The sequence below is a fragment of the Canis lupus genome, chromosome 19 (genome assembly GCF_011100685.1).
Source record: "Canis lupus familiaris isolate Mischka breed German Shepherd chromosome 19, alternate assembly UU_Cfam_GSD_1.0, whole genome shotgun sequence".
Taxonomy (NCBI): Eukaryota; Metazoa; Chordata; class Mammalia; order Carnivora; family Canidae; genus Canis; species Canis lupus.
In genome coordinates, this window is record NC_049240.1 from 31980907 (window position 1) to 31999410 (window position 18504).

General features: G+C 46.7%; 1 protein-coding gene across 4 annotated transcripts in view; it reads left to right on the top strand.

Annotated features, from left to right (window-relative positions):
- Positions 1-18504, top strand: part of SCTR (secretin receptor) — a 71368-nt gene that overhangs the window by 50951 nt on the left and 1913 nt on the right. For all 4 annotated transcript variants that reach the window (XM_038564964.1, XM_038564965.1, XM_038564966.1 and 1 more), the window contains 5 exons: positions 1861-2014; positions 8935-8995; positions 10325-10394; positions 13483-13574; positions 15006-15132. In XM_038564964.1, the coding sequence (XP_038420892.1) occupies positions 1861-2014; positions 8935-8995; positions 10325-10394; positions 13483-13574; positions 15006-15132 (504 nt within the window). The remainder of the gene's footprint in view (positions 1-1860; positions 2015-8934; positions 8996-10324; positions 10395-13482; positions 13575-15005; positions 15133-18504) is intronic.

Genomic DNA, 18504 nt, shown 5'->3' on the forward strand with positions numbered 1-18504 from the left:
TTTGTTAAATCTAACCCCCTTCCTCCTTCTGCAGGCTCAGATGACGACTCTTAATTCTTTGCAATATCACTCTGTGTATCAGTTGGGAATTCCTTTTGCCGCATATAACAGAAAACTATGCATCAGTGGCTTAGACAGATGGGGGTTTCCCACATAAACAGTCCGCAGATGGGAAATCTGGAGGTGGCACAGGGGCTCCATGATGCCATGGTGGACACAATCATTTTCCTTCTTTATGCTCCACCGTGCTTGATTCCGTGCTTTACACCACATGTTTACAATATGGCTGCTGCAGCCCCAGGCCTCACATCCATGTTCCAGCCAAGCAAGACAGTCAAGGTTAAACAGCTTTTGTCTTTGGGCAGCTTTGCCTTTTGTGGATGGGAAAGAATGTCTGCCCCCAAGACACCTGTCTACATTTCATTGGCTAGAACTGTGTCATGTTTCCATAGTTAACTGCAAAGGAAGCTGGGAGATTGAGGTTTTTACTATCATAATCTCCACAGCAGAGGCAAACAAAGGAGAAAGGGATTGGAGATTGAGATTGGTTTGATCAACCTGCCTGTCACTCCCCTTCCCTCCCTGGCTCGTATCTGTAATTCCTTACAGATCTGTTAAGGTTTATAATTCTGTGTGTGTGTGTGTGTGTGTGTGTGTGTGTGTGTGTGTGTTTTCCGACTCAAACGGAATCTCCCAGGGAGATTGGCAGGATGAAGGAAGAGTACCAGAGTGAGAGTCAGAAGACTTAAATTCGGGCAGCCCAGGTGGCACAGCGGTTTAGCGCTGCCTGCAGCCCAGGGCGTGATCCTGGAGACCCTGGATCAAGTCCCACATCAGGCTCTCTGCATGGAGCCTGCTTCTCCCTGTGTCTCTGCCTCTCTCTCTCTCTGTCTCTATGAATAAATAAATAAAATCTTAAAAAAAAAAAAAAAGACTTAAATTCAGGCCCCCCACCTCAACTAGCCAGAAGTCTAGCAGTGCCAGCAGGGAACCTCCTTGGGGCCCACTAAACAGCAGACTCACAGGCCAAGCATGAGCCCTGCCTAGAATCAGAATCTATGGGTGGCTGTAGGCCAGGAACCACAGCTGGCCAGCAGGGCAGCACTGGGCGCTCCTCCTCTGTGGATGTGACCTCGAAGCAGTCCATGTAGCAGCCCTTGGGCTATCCCAGAAGCTGTCTTCTCCCCAGGGAACAGCTCAGTGAAAGCAAAGGAGACCCTTGTAGTGTCGGAAGGGTTGCCTTGCTGGCAAGGGAGCCTTGTGCCCCATAAGTCCCCAGGCATGGCTTCTGGTGATCCCTGTAAGAGACATGCCCATAACCAGGCACAGGCAACACCCATCCCCATCCAGTAGTTAGAGGTCTCCAGAACAGACATAGTGTGCCAATGAGGGGCTGTTTTCACTATAATCAATGTTGCCTCCTGACATAATTGGTACGTCCCTTCTTTTCATCTGTTTCTGTGGAAATAGCTTGGAAAGGATTTTGTTAGGCCATTGCTCAGAAATCCCTTTCCTTCTCCAGATGTGTTCTCAACTGCAAATGAGGAATGTGGGATTTGGGCCCTACCTGACACAGGTTTACAACTGGCAGCCAGTTCCAGGGTTTGAATACAACTCCTGCTTCTGTGATGGCCCATTAGCCTTCTTGTCTGAGCCTGTTGGCATGTGGACTTCCGCCCTCTAGACACCTCTGTAGGCCTGGTCTTTTGAGAGTGGAAGGTCACAGCGGATGGCCATGAGCCCCAGAGACTCCCTCTGTGACCTGACCCTTACCACACCCTGTCACTTCCTTTGGGGGTGGCCACTAGAGGGAGGCCCACTGTCACCTAGCCTGGGGCTCACCTGCCTCTCTCTGTCCAGGTGGGCTGTAAGCTGGTCATGGCTTTCTTCCAGTACTGCATCATGGCCAACTACGCCTGGCTGCTGGTAGAAGGCCTCTACCTTCACACACTCCTCGTCATCTCTTTCTTCTCGGAAAGGAAGTGCCTCCAGGGATTTGTTGCCCTCGGATGGGGTATGTTTCTCCATGGGTATAACGGCTGTGGTATAAGGGGAAAGGTACTGAATTAAAGAATTTGGTTTCTAGTTCCAGCCACACGCTTAGTTAGCCAACTTGTGGAATCAGGCAGGTTGCTTCTTATTTAGCGCCCTGGTTCTAGTTTATTTGTATGTCAAATGGGAATTAAAAGCTAAAATATATCCCCAATTTTGGCTACCCAAAGTCTCTTACCATTCAATACCACCCAACACTTGTCTTCCTTAGACATTCTACTGACATATTTTCATTCTTGCTTCCTTTCTATATCAGTTAGGGTATTTTTGACTGTAGGTATCAGAAAACCTGGCTTAGATCAGCTTTAAACATAAATCAATTGGCTCCTATATCTGAAAAGCTCAGGGACTGCCAACTTCAGATGAGGCTGGATCCAGCAGCTCAATCACGTTTCTTTGCGTCTGTCTTTCTACTTTGCCTTCTCTAACATTGGCTTTATCATTAGACCAACAGCTTCTGGTCTGCCAGATTCCTTGTTATATCCAATGAGAGAAAAAGGCTGTGTCCGAGCATTCCCAGCAAATACTCTGAGGTTCACTCTGATGAGACCGGCTTATCTCATATACATCCTTGAACCAATCACAGAGGCCAGAGTGAGGGAAATACACTGATTGGCTTAAGCTACTCAAACCACATAGTTTCCCAAAGGAAATTCAGGGTTTGTTTGTGGGAAGGAGGGGAAATAGTAGTAAGAGAGCCAACTACGGGCCCCATTCCTTCTCTTCCCCCTTTCATTTCTAATCAATGAAGATGATAACTTCCATTTCTTGAGCAATTACTATGAGTACAGTGCTTTACATGCTTATTTAATTGCCACAACAACCTCCAGAGGCCTCTCAAAGAAACCTGCTCAAAGAAAGGATGTAATATGCTCAGCTCACACTGCAGACAAGAGCAGACCCAGGATTCAAACCAAGGCTTGTGTATTTCCAAAGCCCCTAAATTCTTATTCTGCCATTAACAAACATCCATCCATCCATCCATCCATCCATCCATCCATCTATCCATCCACCCATTCATCTATACATCGAATCATCCACCCATCCATCTATGTACCCATCCATCCATCCATCCATCCACCCACCCATTCATCTATAAATCGAACCATCCACCCATCCATATATGTACCCATCCATCCATCTGTACATCCATCCATCCATCCATCCATCCATCCATCCATCCATCCATCCATCTGTATTCATTTGATGAACATATGTAAGTTACCCACTGGGCTCTAGAAAGATAGCCAGGTTCCTTTGAGTGACTCATATGCTAACAGGGATAGTCATGTGTACCAGCCATTAATTTCACTTGCTTTCTTCTTAGTGTCTTTAATTAAGAAGTGCCCTTGCCAGGAATGTCCTGTCTTTTCTGCTTGTCTGAATCCTTACATTGCAAGGGCCCTATCTTCTCACATCAGGAAAGTCACCTGAGGTGCCAGAGCTCACTGAGCCCTCCTGTAGACTTTGGCAGCCTGATTAGCACATGACCCTTGGCCAGTGGGAGCTGTGGGGCTCTGCAGATCTTTGGATTTCTGCATAGGACAATAGTCCCAGAGTGCTGGGAAACCAGGGACTTGCTTTATGCAGGTGACCCCAAAAAAGCACCCAGTTTCTAACCTCATTCACTGACTTTGGCTCCCAAATCTGCCAGGATCTCACCATATGAACATGGGCAGTTTCATTATCTGTAATACCAGGATCACAATTTATTTGGCTTCCTTCGAGTATTTCTTTGTGCTAGGAGGGGCTTCTAGAGATTACAGAAACAAAACCAAAAACAATTCCAGCTTCAAAGGTGTCGTAGTCTAGCAATGAGACAAAATTGGATTGTGACGTCCCCATCACAGATTTTTTAGGAGGGTTTATTTTATTTTATTTTATTTTATTTTATTTTATTTTTTAAAGATTTTGTGTATTCACTTGAAAGAAAGAGAACACAAGCTGGTGGGGAGGAGCACCTGCTCAGGGCTCAATCCCAGGGTTTAAATGAGTTTTTAAAAGAGTTTAAATGAGATCATGAGAGCCATCCTTTCTTCCTTAAATATTTACTGAGCATCTACTATATGCCAGGCCCTCAGGGTAGAACAGCACATAAAACAGCAGTTAAAACAGCGGTTCCTCCTCTCTGCTGGCATAGTCCCGAGGAGACCGTGAAGGGACTCAGGAAGATCTAAGGTGTTTTGTCTGGGTGAAGCCGTTCTCTTGCAAAAGCAGGGGCCCCTCCTAAGTTTATATGCAACTTGTTTCCCCAGAGATAGGTTGCTTAAATGAGTCCATGCTCACTGTAAAAGTGAAAAAACATTTTTTTAGTAGAAAAAAAATTACCCTGGTCTCATCTAATGAAAAATTTTTTTTGGTTTCCCTCCAGACTATTTTTCCTATTCAGTTTTTCTCTGCAATTTTGTGGTCATTCCATATGTAGAATTCTGAATCTTGCTTCTTTCCATTAACACACAAGCGTACTCTGTATTTTTCTACCCTTTCCATAAACATTTTTAACTAGTCCATGGACATATTTAACCAAATACCTATTATATGGATATTTAAGTTGTTTCTAATTTTCCACTATTATAAATAGCACAGTGACAAATATTTCTGTGAGCTAAGCTTATTTCCATGTAATATGGAATCCTAGAATTGGGATCGCTGAAATCAGGAGTGAGCACTTTTAAGGTTTTTTTTTTTTAAGATTTTATTTATTTATTCATGAGAGACAGAGAGAGAGAGAGAGAGAGAGAGAGAGAGGCAGAGACACAGGCAGAGGGAGAAGCAGGCTCCATGCAAGGAGCCCGATGTGGGACTCCATCCTGGGTCTCCAGGATCACACCCCGGGCTCTGGGCGGTGCTAAACCGCTGCGCCACTGGGGCTGCCCACTTTTAAGGTTTTTAATACTTATCCAACACTTACACTTTTTCAAGGTGGCTGGGGTGTCAGCCTGTACCCAGAAAATGGTGATACCTTTGGCTTTTAGAAAGATGAACCAAGCTCCCACTCACTGAGTTGGGAGCCAGCATCAGAGTCACGTGGAGGGTGTGTCAAACCCGGCTGGCTGGACCCCATGTCCTGTGCCTCTGAGCCAGTTGGCCTTGGGTGTAGCCAGAAACTTTTCCTTTCTACTAAGGCCCCAGTGACTCTGATACTGATAGTTTGGAGACCACGCTGAGAAACCCTAACTCAAGCCATTATCGGTTCTCCCACTTTCTACCCACTCTGTTGAAGATGGAAGACAATGAATAGGTGGCCCTTCAGAACCTATGTTCTTTGCCCAAAGCACCCAAAAATAAGGCAGGGAATTTTTGGAAAAATGTTATTTGTATTAAAGTCATGCACATACTTGGTTTAAAGAATTAAATAGGACCACAAGACTTAGGATGACAAAATGCAGTCTCTTGCCCCACTGCCCAGAGGTGACACCATACAACTCCTTAGCTGGTCCTTCTAATGTTCTCTCTTGTGTTTCTAAATAAGATTCTACTATTCCCTGATTTGTCCATCTGAGGCACTATTGGTTGACTCTAAATGATGGACAGTAAGAATGTAAAATTCTCCATCCACTACCTCCATCCTATCACTAGTTTTTCCACTTTTGGTTAAGTCCTATTCGATGTATATATCAGTATGTCTATGTAAATGTTTACTGCCGAGCCGAGTTGTGTACAATGATTTTACTTCCAATGTCTAACCTTTTGTTTTTTATGGAGTCACTTTTAATTGACTTACTTGTTTTATGCTCCTGTACTTAATTCCCCCAAATTCTCCCACAGAACTAGAAGACGCTCCGATGGCTGTTTTCCAAATCATCCAATGTCAACAGGAAATCTATTAGTTCCTATTTGTTTGGTTTCTTCCTGCTGTCTTAGTTTCCTATGGGCTGTGTAAACAAATTGCCACAAACTTGGTGCCTCAAAACAACAGAAATTTATTCTCTCACAGTTCTGGTGACCAGAAGTTCAAAATCAAGATTCGAGCAGGGTTGATTCCTTCTGGAATGCCCCATGCCTCTCTCTCTTCTAGCTTCTGGTCATTGCTGGCAGTCCTTGGTGGTTTTTGGCTTAGGGATGCATCCTTCGATTTCTGCCTTTGTCTTTATGTGGCCTTCTTCCCTCTGTGAGTCCTTTCTCTCTGTGTCTCTCATGGCCTTCTTTTTTTTTTTTTTTTTTTTTTAAATTTTTTTATTTATTTATGATAGCCACAGAGAGAGAGAGAGAGAGGCAGAGACACAGGCAGAGGGAGAAGCAGGCTCCATGCACCGGGAGCCCGACGTGGGATTCGATCCCGGGTCTCCAGGATCGCACCCTGGGCCAAAGGCAGGCGCCAAACTGCTGCGCCACCCAGGGATCCCTCTCATGGCCTTCTTATAAGAATGCCAGCCATATTGGATTAGGGCCCCCATATGACTGGCTTCCTTATAAATATGACCTATGACCTCCTTTTACCTAATTACATGTGCAAAGACCTTTCCAAATCAGGTCATGCTCTAAGGTTCTGGGTAGATATGAACTTAGGGAAGATGCTATTTAACCAAATAGACCCAACAATGGTCTTTTAAGAGACTTCTGCCTTCCTGCTCTATTTGAGCTGGTTGTTCTCTAGACTTGCTCAATTCCCTTACCCTTCATGCTGAGAATTTCTTTCGTTTTCCTCTACATAGCCTATTCCTTTATTTCTTATCTCCTCTGTGGTTTGCTCCTGGTGGTGTTGGAGCACACACTCTAGTCCTTGTCTAACAAAGAGTACATGGAAGGTACATGTTTTTGCATTGCATTATCTGAAAATATCTTTTTCAACTTTCACACCAAATTCATAGTTTTCCTGGGCATAGAAATTAGGTTGAAAAACTCGTTTTCTCCTAGAATCTTGGAGGCTTTCTGTTTGGGCATCTGATGTTACAGGATGTGCTGTGTTATTCTGTTTTGTTTTGTTTTTTTAAGATTTTATTTATTTATTTGAGAAAGAGAGGGAGAGAGGAGAGAGCATGTGTAAGCAGGGGTTGAGGGGTAAGGGGCAGAGTGAGAGGGAGAAGCAGGCTTCCAGCTGAGCAGGGAGCCTGACACAGGACTTCATCCCAGGACCCCAAGATCATGATTTGAGCCAAAGGAGGATGCTTAACCTGCTGAGCCACCCAGGCACCCCTGCTGTGTTATTCTTCCCCCCACCCCCATGAGCATTTTTATTCATCTTTTTCTACGTAAGCTGGAGGGTCTTCTCTCTGTGCCCTGTGTTTTGAAATGCCCTAGGGATGTGCCCCCATGCGAGCTGATTTCATCCTTTTCGCTGACATCCGGTGGTCCTTTCATCTGGAAACTCACATCCTTCATTTTCTTAGACAATGTTCTTACATCACCTATTTGATTTCTTTCCCCTTGGTTTTTATCCTCTCTTTCTAAAACTTTTCATCAGATGGCGCACATCCTGGAATTGACCTCTGATTTTTTTCCTGTCTTTCCTCCTACTTTTCATTATCCTCTTTGTGTTCTGCTTTCCGGGCAATTCCTGGTCTCTATCCTCCAACCCATCTATAGAGTCTTTTATCTTGGTTATCATATATTCAATTTCTAAGACCTCTTCCTGGTTCTCCGACTGCTCCCTATTTTCAGCATCCTGTTTGGGTCTTGCAGATGTAATCTTTCCTCTTATCTCTCTGATGATACTCCTTAGAGTTGTTTTGTTCAAGTGCCTCCTGCAGCCTGCATGGTCTGCTTCCTTTGAGTTCCTTCTCTCTGATTATTTTGGTCCTTGTCTTTTATGTAATCAGCTTTCCTCAGATGTCCGTGACCTTGACTGTCTGTTCGTGTTTAAGAATGAGTCATTTCAGTGCTGACTGAACATCTTGTGTGTGGGGTAGAGGGGTGTGTGTGTGTGTGTGTGTCATGTGTCTTGAGGGAGACGGGGCTGGAGGTGGCCACTGTGTTGGGGGGTCCCCAGCCTCATGATCACTAGACCCTTTGTCTGGGGCTGTTTGATTCTTCCAGAGAAAAATCCTTTAATTCTCTGCCTGGGGATGAGGGGCTAGGGTGTAAACCTGGCTGCCGGAGGTCTGAAAACTGAGCAGCCCAGGGGCAGGGCTGTTACTGTGCAGGTGCACGTGAGCATGGCCATTAGAAACAGAATGAGCCATGTATAACCTAAAATCTTCTAGTAGCCACAGCAAACACAGTAAAAAGAAGCAGGTAAAATCAATCTCAATAACATATTTTAGGGCACCTGGGTGGCTCAGTGGTTGAGCATCTGCCTTTGGCTCAGGCTGTAATCCTGGGGTGTTGCTGGCGAGTCCCACATCAAGCTTCTCACAGGGAGCCTGCTTCTCCCTCTGCCTGTGTCTCTGCCTCTCTCTCTGTGTCTCTCATGAATAAATAAATAAAATCTCTAAATAATAATAATAATATATTTGCTTTAGCCTGGTGTAAAAATATTATCATTTCAACATATAATTAATATAAAATTAGCATATTACACATTCTCTTATTCCTACTAAATCTTCAAAATCTGGCATCTTGCACTTACAGCACATCTCCACTGGGACCAGCCACGTAGCAAGTACTCGATGGCTACGCGTGGCGAGGAGCCACTGCCCAGGACAGTGCAGGTGTAGATCATCACTGTCCTCTTCTCTCCCTGCAGTGGGCCGGCCGGGTCTGGCCCAGGCTCCCAGGACACCCTGGGCCCACTGTGGTGTTCAAGATCCTTCTGATTCTGCCTCAGTTGCCAGGGTGTGCCTAGTACCCTAGAAGCAGGAGTCTACCCATTTGCACAGGATTTCCAAGGGGGTTTCTGTGACACCTGCTCACTCCTAGGCCGGGCTCACCGCCCTGTTGCTGTATGGGTGTTGAAAATTGAGTCCCCTCTCTCCCACCCCTCCCTTTATTTTTAATCCTCAGGTTCCCCGGCCATTTTTGTTGCTTCGTGGGCTATCAGCAGGCACTTTCTGGAAGATGTCGGGTAAGCTGTTTGAAGGAGAGGTAACAAGAGTGTATTTTATGTTGTCCAGCTCTTCAAGCAGGATGGACACTTCTAGGAATGGCCTGTTTTTCAAACTGGGGGCTACAGGCGAGTACCCCGGAGTGCTGGGCTAGTGGTGTGGGTCGTGGCCTTCACCACGCCCGCACCCTCCTGGGCCTGCCTCCCTTCCTGCCCACCCCATCAGCTCCTGCAGGTGCCTGGCAGGAGCCGTGAAACTCCAGGCAGGTGCTGCTCAGAGAAGGAGCTCTGGGCCAACCCGGCTTTTCCTTCCTCCTGGGGTATCTCTCCTCTGCTCCTCCCTACACCCCGGTGTTTGAGAGTCCAACAGAGGCGGGCACAGTTGTATTCCTGTAACCCCTGATGGGGATAAAGAGATCTAACTTTGTTCTCTGAGGATGGAGGTAAACCCAGGTGGGGCTGCTGGGAAGTAGGCACGCAGAGAGAAGCTTGAAAGAAAGCCGGAGAGGGACGTCTGGCTGGCTCAGTGGTTGAGCGTCTGCCTTCGGCTCAGGGCGTGATCCTGGGGTCCTGGGATCGAGTCCCACATCGGGCTCCCTGCATGGAGCCTGCTTCTCCCGCTGCCTATGTCTCTGCCTCTCTCTCTGTCTCTCATGAATGAATAAATAAATAAAGAAAATCTTTAAAAAGAAAGAAAGCCGGGGACAAAGTGAGGCAGTGTGACAGAACAGAGGCAGTTGCTCATCAGCACACTGATGCACCCGAGCCAGTATGAGGCTCTTGCAGTCCAAATGTGCCTCCCAAATAATTGTTTCAAAGTAATTATTTTCATTGGGTGAATTAGATTTTTTTTTAAATCGGGATTTTTAGCTTCTCTGGAAAACATGAGACGTTCTACCAACATCTCTCATTTTCCCTTGAGGCAAAAATCAGCGGGAGCAGAGTCGGGGTTGCCTTAGGCCACACTCATGCTCTCCAGTTTGCCAAGTACTCCCTTCACCTGGTGTCCCAGGGTCCTGAGGTCACATGGCAGTCACCCAGCCCCTTCACTCACTGATGTCACCTGCCTGGCCATTCTTGGCAGTTTGTCACTGTGCTGGCTTTGGGCTCTGGGATCTTCTGGCTCTCAGGTTCCATGTACTATCTACTGCCCCAGACACTCACTGGACATGCACGGGGACAGGGAGCTGCTCCAGTGGCCTCAGAAACGCTCCTGGGCAGCAGAACAGGGTCAGTTAGAACAGTCCTGGGCACACACCCACAGGGTTCAGGGCCACCAGCGTGGGGAACTGGTCTTTCCTGGTCACCTTGGCTCTCCACTCCTAACCATGCCTGGCCACCCCTCTACAGGTGCTGGGATGTCAATGCCAATGAGTCCATCTGGTGGGTCATTCGGGGGCCCGTGATCCTCTCCATCCTGGTGAGTAGCCATCCTCCAGGGGGAGAGATGGAAAGGGTGACTGACCTGGACAGAAGGCCAAAGGATAGGGCTAGCATCACTCCCTCCAGGAGCTGGGAGGGACAAACCACAGAGCTTCCCGAGATTGGCCAGTGCCTTGAGGGTCTAGATGATGGATGGGAGAATGGTGGGTGGTGGATAGGAGTGAGATGAGGTGTACTTAGGAAGCAAAAGTTGATATAACTCTCTTTGGTCTGTGAGTAGCCACTAAAATGTGGTGAGCAGAGCTCCTTGCCCTAAACTGGCCTGAAATCCCTCCTTCAGGTCTTTGGGTCCTGATCTTTTTTCCAGGCAGGCTCTTGTTAAACAGAAAAATCACTGGGGCTGAGGAAAGCCAAGTGAAACTTGGTCTTGGGTCTTTGGGATGCTGTTGTGGGGGAGGGGGGCAGGCCTTGAGGGGTGGCTTCCAGGGAGGAGATACAGGAGTGAGTCTCATGGACGGGGAGCTCAGAGTGTCTTAACTGAGCTGGCCTTCAGAATCACCTGGGAGCTGTTTAAAAATTCTGATAGATTTGGGCTTTTTTTTTGTTCTGGGGTGGGGCCTGAGCACTCATTGGATGTCAAAGTTCTCAGGAGCTTCTGCTCTGCAGTCAGAGTTGGGAGGCCTGGAGCTGAGCCTGTGGGAAGGGATAGGAAATAGGTGGGCAGAAGATGGGGACACCCTGGGGTTATCCCCTGGAAGGAATTAGCCCCTCAGCTGTGTGCAAGGCTCCAAGGGACACCAGGCACGGCTGCAGGACCATTTGACAGGAGGAGTCCTTCATGGGCTCACTGGAGGGGGAAAGCGTGCAGCACAGGGCAGTGGCCACCTCCACACCCCCCCTACCCCACTTCCACTGGCTGGCTGTGACCTTCCAGGGGCAGTTGGAAGGAGGGGGCCATTCTGGGACCCCTTCTTTTTACTTTACTTTTTTTTTTTTTCCAAAATAGAATTCATGTAAAAAAATTTGGAAGATACAAAATGTACCTTTTTTCAAAAAGGGAATAAAACCACATGAACTTTTAGCACCGAGACACACTGGAATACACATGTACTTTTCCTTCCTCTCTTTTTTTTTTTTTTTTTTTTTTTTTTGAGCACACATACTTTTTTTCCAAATGCTCAATATAGTTTTGCATACTAGTTTTCAGTTGCCAACCTTAGCAATAGATGTGAGCTATCCCATGTTCTTTGAAATTATTTGACCAGCCAATGTGCTCTGGCTGCATAATGTTCCCATAGGAGGTCTTTCCTCATTCAGTTAGGCCAGTTTCCCTACCATCATTGTGGGCATCTGACAGCCCAGCCCATGAGAACTCCGGCTGAGGGGTGATGGGCCCCGTGCCCTGGCGGGTTTCACCAGACTAGTGATGTTTGGTGGGCACTTCTGATGCAAAATATCTCCCAACAGAGGCCCCTGGCTGGCTCAATTAGAAGAGCATGCAACTAGGTCTCAGGTCATGAGTTCAAGCCCCATGTTGGGGGTAGAGATGACTTAAATTAATAAATAAGAACTTAAAAAAAAAAAAATCTCCTAACCAGTAGGTCAAGGGCATCAACTTTCACTATTTAAGACTCATTCTTGGGCTCTTAAAGATGTTTTTCTTTTTCTTTTCTTTTCTTTCTTTCTTTCTTTCTTTTTTTTTTTTTTTTTTTTTTGCCTTTCAGTGCTAGGGAGCACTGAAAATCAAAAAAATCAAAATGCACCTCTAAGACAAAACAAATAAATGAAAGTAAAATAACCTTTATTCGTTTAGGCCACGCATAATCAGCTGCGAGCAAGATGCATAAACAAACAACAAGCTGAGAAGCAATGTTGCTGAAGAGGCAGCTGGGCTAGAAGTCCTGGACAGGCCACTAATCCTTGTCTTTTGGCCAGCATTCCCAGGCCCCAGGCTGGTTGTGTGAACAATGAGGGTGCCTGGCTGGGCGATTCCATGGATCCCTGCTTCTGCAAATGGTGCTGTAGCCGGTGGGTGGGTGAGAGAGGTGGAGAGGTGCCGGCTGGCTGCCACGTGGGCACTTTTATAACATTCTGGCACTGGGCTTGGGGAAAAGGACACACAAAAAATAATGAGACTACATTCTTGTCCTTGAGGAAGTTATGATTGAATTGGCAGATAAGTAGATACATGTCCAAGTTTGACAGATGGATGCGTTTAGCCTCCCTCAAATATTTCAAGTGCTTGCACACCAACATGCCCCCTTAACTGCAATGTATCAGGAAAGAGAGGTAATCAAGGGTGGCTTCCTGGAGTTGGTAATTAAACTCCAAAGTGATTCTAGAAGACTCTGAGGCAGTGGTACTCAAAGTGTGGTCCCCAGACTGGCAGCTTCAGCATCACCTGGAAGCTTGTTAAAAATGCAAATTCTTGGGCCCCACCCCAGATTTGTTGACCTGTATCCCCTGATGGAGGGAGCCCCCCCACCCCCGACTTGCCCCCAGAACTTTAAGAGTCTCTGCTGGAAGAAAGCCTTGCTACTCAAAGTGTAGTCAGGGACTGGTTTGGGCATTATTTGGAGCTTAATAGAAATGCAGACTCTCAGGGATGCCTGGGTGGCTCAGTCAGTTAAGGGTCTGCCCTTGGCTCAGGTCATGATCCCAGGGTGCTGGGATTGAGCCCCACATATGGTTCCCTGCTCAACAGGGAGCCTGTGTCTCTGTCTGCTCTGCCTACTGGTCCTCCTGCTGTGCTCTCTCTCTGTCAAATAAATAAAATCTTAAAAAATTTTTTAAAAAGAAAGAAATGCAGATTCTCAGGTCACCTGTGACCTGCCTTTTAACAAGGTCCCCGAGGGAGTCCAATGCACTCCCGGTGTGAGCCATCGCTGCCCCAAATGAGCAGACCTCAGACCTCCTGCAGCCAGTGCCAGGAGCAGGCGCTGTGTCAGTCAACATCTCCAGACAGTTTGTTCTTCCGGGCCCATGGGGATGCCTGGAGGGCAGGGTGGTGCAGTGATATGCACCCTGGGTGTGGTCTGCAATGCCTTCTCCGAACTTCTCCCAGGGGCCAGGGCCAGGAGAGGTGGCAATCACCTTCAGCCCCATGTCCCTCTTGTGTTTTCCAGATTAACTTCATCCTTTTTATAAACATTCTAAGAATCCTGATGAGAAAACTTAGAACCCAAGAAACAAGAGGAAAAGAAATGAACCATTATAAGTAAGTAGAGGGCAAAGGCTGTCACTCAGCCAGTCAGCAGATATTTACAGAGCACCTATGGTTTTACCCAACTGGCCCTGATTCCAAGGTTACAATGTTCTTGGGAATAGAGGTGGGGAGGGATGGGCCCACTGGGAAGCCTTAGACATTGCCCAATGGTGGGAAGATGGAAATCTCTCAGGATCCCAGGAGACAGATATCTATGTTTGGGGAAACGCTAGGGCTTCAGAGGCCCAAATTCAGAGAAATTTGTACAGGTATGTGTATTTTTCAGGGGAGAAAGGCTCTAGGTTTCATCAGATTTTCAAGATGTGGGATCCAACAATACTTTAAAACCTTTAAAAGATGTTAAAGGGAGATGCCGTATTAGTTTGCTAGGGCCACCGTAACAAAATAACCACACACTGGATGATGTAAAGAAGAGACATTTATTTTCTCTGAGTGCTGGAGGCTGGAAACCCAAGATTCAGGTGTTCACAGGTTTGGTTTCTTCTAAGGCTTCCTTCCTGGCCTTGTAGATGGCTGCCTTCTCCCCTGTGTCCTTACTGGACCTTTTGTCTGTGTGTGGGCATCTTTGGTGTCACCTCCTCTTCTTACAAGGACACCAGTTGATTGGACTAAGGTCCCACCCTAATGACCTTATTTTAGCTCAATCACCTTTTATGGGCCCTACGTGCTTGTACAGGTAGGTATTTCTGAGGTCTTGCACCTAGGACTTCAATTTGTATATTTGGCTAGAGGAGACATAATTCAAAACAGAATAGTTAAAGATAAATCAGTGTCCAACCAAGACTTTCTCTGTGATGTTCTGAGCTTTGAGAATCTGGCAGTGACGCGATTACTTGGTGACAGATTCTCCAGGACACCTTTAGGGCAGTGGGCTCCACAGTAGGGTAGAGCTGGGGATCCAGGATAAAGTTGCCCAATAGAGGATGCCCAGTTCAGTTTGAATTTTGGATAAACAACAAATAGTGTCTTAGCACTTTGTCCAAAAAAACTATTATCCATTGTTTATCTGAAATTCAAATTGAACTGGGCATCCTGTATTTTTTATCTCTAAATTTAGCAACCATAATCTGGGAAGAAAATAAAAGAATGTCTCCTTATAGATAGTTATTATCAAAAAATTAAGAATGCTGGCTTTGTGAATAACAGGTTTGATGACTTATGCATGTAATTAATAAATAATAAAGTTATTTGGGTGGCTATGTGTTCAAATTTTTCTTTTCCTGATGGGTGCACGATCAGAAAGCTTAGGGGACTGGCCCTGGGGGATGGGTACGTGGGAGTTGGACATTCTCCAAAATGAAAGATAAAACCACAAAGATTGGGGGGCACCACTCCAGGCCTCCTACAATGAGGTAGGTTGGGGTGTGCGGAGCTGTGCCTGTGGGGAGAAGACGGGACACGACAGCGGGTCTCTGTCTGCAGGCGCCTGGCCAAGTCCACCCTCCTGCTGATCCCGCTCTTTGGAGTCCACTACATCATCTTCGCCTTTTCCCCAGAGGACGCCATGGAGGTCCAGTTGTTCTTTGAATTGGCCCTTGGCTCCTTCCAGGTAAGCTTCAAGGACTGTGACTCTTGGGGGTTCTCTCTTTCAAGAGCATTGTGGGAATGGGGGGCGGGGGAGGGCATCTGAAGGAGAATAAACTCTTTATTCTGGGAAGTCCATGAAATGCCCCAAACTGAAAAATCCAGAAGGAGCAGCATCAGCATATTATTCAGAAGCTGCAAAGAGAATTCCAAGTAGCTGCCTCTGAGGAACAGGAAATGGGGGCAGGGGTGTTGGGAGGCTGCCCTTGTTTTGATGAGAATCATTTGACTCCTTGAAACTATGTGCACACACAATGTATCAAAAAGAAAAACCAACTTTAAAAAAAAGGAAGGAAAGTGAAGGGGGAAATCACCTACCCCCAACTCATAAGATGTTGTGAGGCTAAAAAAAAAATGAATAGTCAAAAACAAAAAACTCCAACAACAAAAAGCAAATAATAAACACCTTCAGACAGAAGGACTCTTCACATGAATCCCAAACTTCAGAATGTTATTTGTTTACACTCTCATAGCTGTCTCCTTCCAAAAATAATATGATGTAGCTTTCAGGAAAACCACACAGAGGATTAAAAAAATAATAAGTAGATGAAGGATCAGCGAAAAAATAATATAAAAACCCAAACTGAGTTCATACAGAGAAGCAAATCCAATAGAGTGCCACGAAGGTGGGAGAGATGGGTCATACATTTGGTTTGGAGCTCCCCAGTAGCCAAAGCAATCGGTTCCAAAATTTGTAATATCCATAGATGGAAACAAGCCAATTCTCAGGAAAAGCCTAGACATTAAAGACTTGGGGGCCTGAGAAAAATTTCTCCCAGTGGCTGTTCCTCAAGAAGCCAAGCTGTCCTCAACAGCACTGATTATCCTGAACAGTCCTCCTTATGGCAGACGCTTTGGTCTCGAGAAGGGACCCTGAGTCTCCCTCGGTCCCTGAGTTCAGTTCAGGGCGAGTGGGTGAGTCAGGGTCATCCTCCTGTCACTTTCAGGTTTCAGGCAGGACACATCACTGGAGACACATTATTGAGCAGTTAGGTCTTGCCCTAGCCCTGCCTTCAGACCCCACCCAGGGGCTGTCTCCTCTGCCCTCCCTGAGCTTCTCTCCTCTGCCTGGAGCTCCCTGCCAGTGCCCCAGGCCTCCAGGGAACCCAGCCTCTTGCATAATCCGTATTCTTTGTTTCTAGACCAGGGAGTTTTCATGCCCACCTGCTCTTGTAACATGCAAGGAGGCCTGGGTCACGATGGCCCATTAGCAGGTAGGGGATTCCAGGTCCACAAGGATGGAAGGCCTTGGCCTGGCTTCCAGAAATCGGTAGTGACCACACTGCGAGCAAGGAGACCCAGGTCAGCCTCCCAGCCGAGAAAGGGAACCGACTTCCTGTCCCCTGGAGCTGGGGCTTGTGGTTGGGGCTGAGGACTGTCAGCGGAAGGCCATTCGGCTTCTAAGGAAATGGCTTGTCGAGAGAAAACCAAAAGCACTTTCCTAATGTGTCCATAGAAATGTTTATGCAGAAAAGAGATCTTTGAGGTTTTTTAAACCCTTGTTCACAAACATATTATCAGTTTATTATATATTACACATATATATTCTCTATGTGTCTATTTTTAAAAGTCTGTATTGTAGAGAATGTCTTCACATATGAAAGTGAAGAGAATAGTAGACAGTGAACCCCCATGTGACCACTGCCCGCTCAAGGTGCAGCATGTTCCAGCTCTGTCCCCATCTGTTCCCTCCATCCCATCCCCCATCATTTTAAGCCAATCAAAGGGATGATTCTTCTCAAATGTAAATATGCAAGTATGTATCTCTAAAAGACCGGGCTTAAGGAAAAACATACCCAGAACCACAATACATTATCACCATCCTGTTCTTTTAGAGACGCAAGTTGATTAGCTTTTTTTCCGATTGTAGAAATGATACTTAATATAGGAAATTTGGAAAATAAGGAATAGTTAAGAAAGGAAATCATCCACAATCTCATGACTGCAGAAATAACCTGTTAAAATGACAGTGGGTTTACTTGTAGTCTCTTTTCTCTGCAGGAAGACACATACACATGTATACACGTCCCGTAAAATTGAGGTCATGCTGCATGTGGTTTTTTTTATCTTGCTTGTCCCAATATCTCTATCTTACCTGTGGTGAACATTTCCCTATGTCATTAATTCTTCCAAGACTTCATTTTTAATGATTGTATAAACACTGTGGAATTTCTTTAACTTGTCAGCTGTGGGAGACAGCTCTAGATACCTGGGGTACAACTAGCTTTCCCTCACCCAGGACTCCTGCTGTCACCTGAACTGTGAAAATGTGTCCCAGGATCTTGGCAGCGCAGGCACTCCTGGGCCCAGGGAGAGGGTCCGCACCTGCAGCCAGCAGCCTGACTTCCAGCTCGGGCTTTGGCAAGGATTCAGTGATACACCTGGAAACCAGAGCCCCACAAGTATGCAAGCCAGGTGGCACACCACATCCTGTTCCATTTCATCCCAAAGCCTTTCACACCCTCTGATGGTGGTTTCCAATTGGGAATACCTGTTAGAACCATCTGCGATTTTTCAAAGCTGCTGGGGCTTCCATCCTCAGACATTTGGACTTGGGTATGGAGTGCAACATAGGCAAACCCTCCCACGTGATGCTAACATGCTACAGACTTTAGAGATTGGTACCTTGTGTAAGTGTTCCTGCTGCCCACCTCCCCCATATAGTCCTTGTTCTGCAGTGGTTCTCGATGCCTGATAATTCTTTGAGGTCTGTCACTAACTCTTGTTAAAAATGACCTTAGCCCTGAGCAATGGTACATATTAAGCCCACCATAGTCAGGCTGGCTCATCATTCTTTTGGGTCCTTTCCAATGTAGTAAGTAGGTGAGGGCAGGCTTGGATGGGACTGGGAAGTGTGTGTGTGGGGGGGAGGGTGCAGTTTAGGGCCCCCTGAGGTCAGAGCTATGACACCCAGGCCTCTGAGGGCGAGGGTGCTCACCAGCTAGGGAAGCCTCAGGGCAGAAGCAAGGGCAGGTTGGCTGGAGGTGTGTCCCTGAGATGAGCATAAGCACTGTGGTGACCCCCCCCCCCCCATAGCTTATGGCCCCAAGCAGGCCTCTTGGCCTCAATCCTGCATCTTGAGACTGGAGTCCCTGCCCTGGCAAAGCTCCAAGCCACGACTGGGGGTAGGGGGAGGCGCCACTGGGAAACAGGAACCCCAGAGACTAGGGAGCGAGGGTCCTGATAGGTACACACCCCCACCACACCAAGGAACGTAAAGTATATATAGCCCCAAGGTCCCTAACCAAGGTGACATAAACAGGAAGTCATACCTCACTGGCCCGGACCTACATGTGGGTTTTGTTCTGACATCATGCTCACGTGCTCGTGTTTCAGT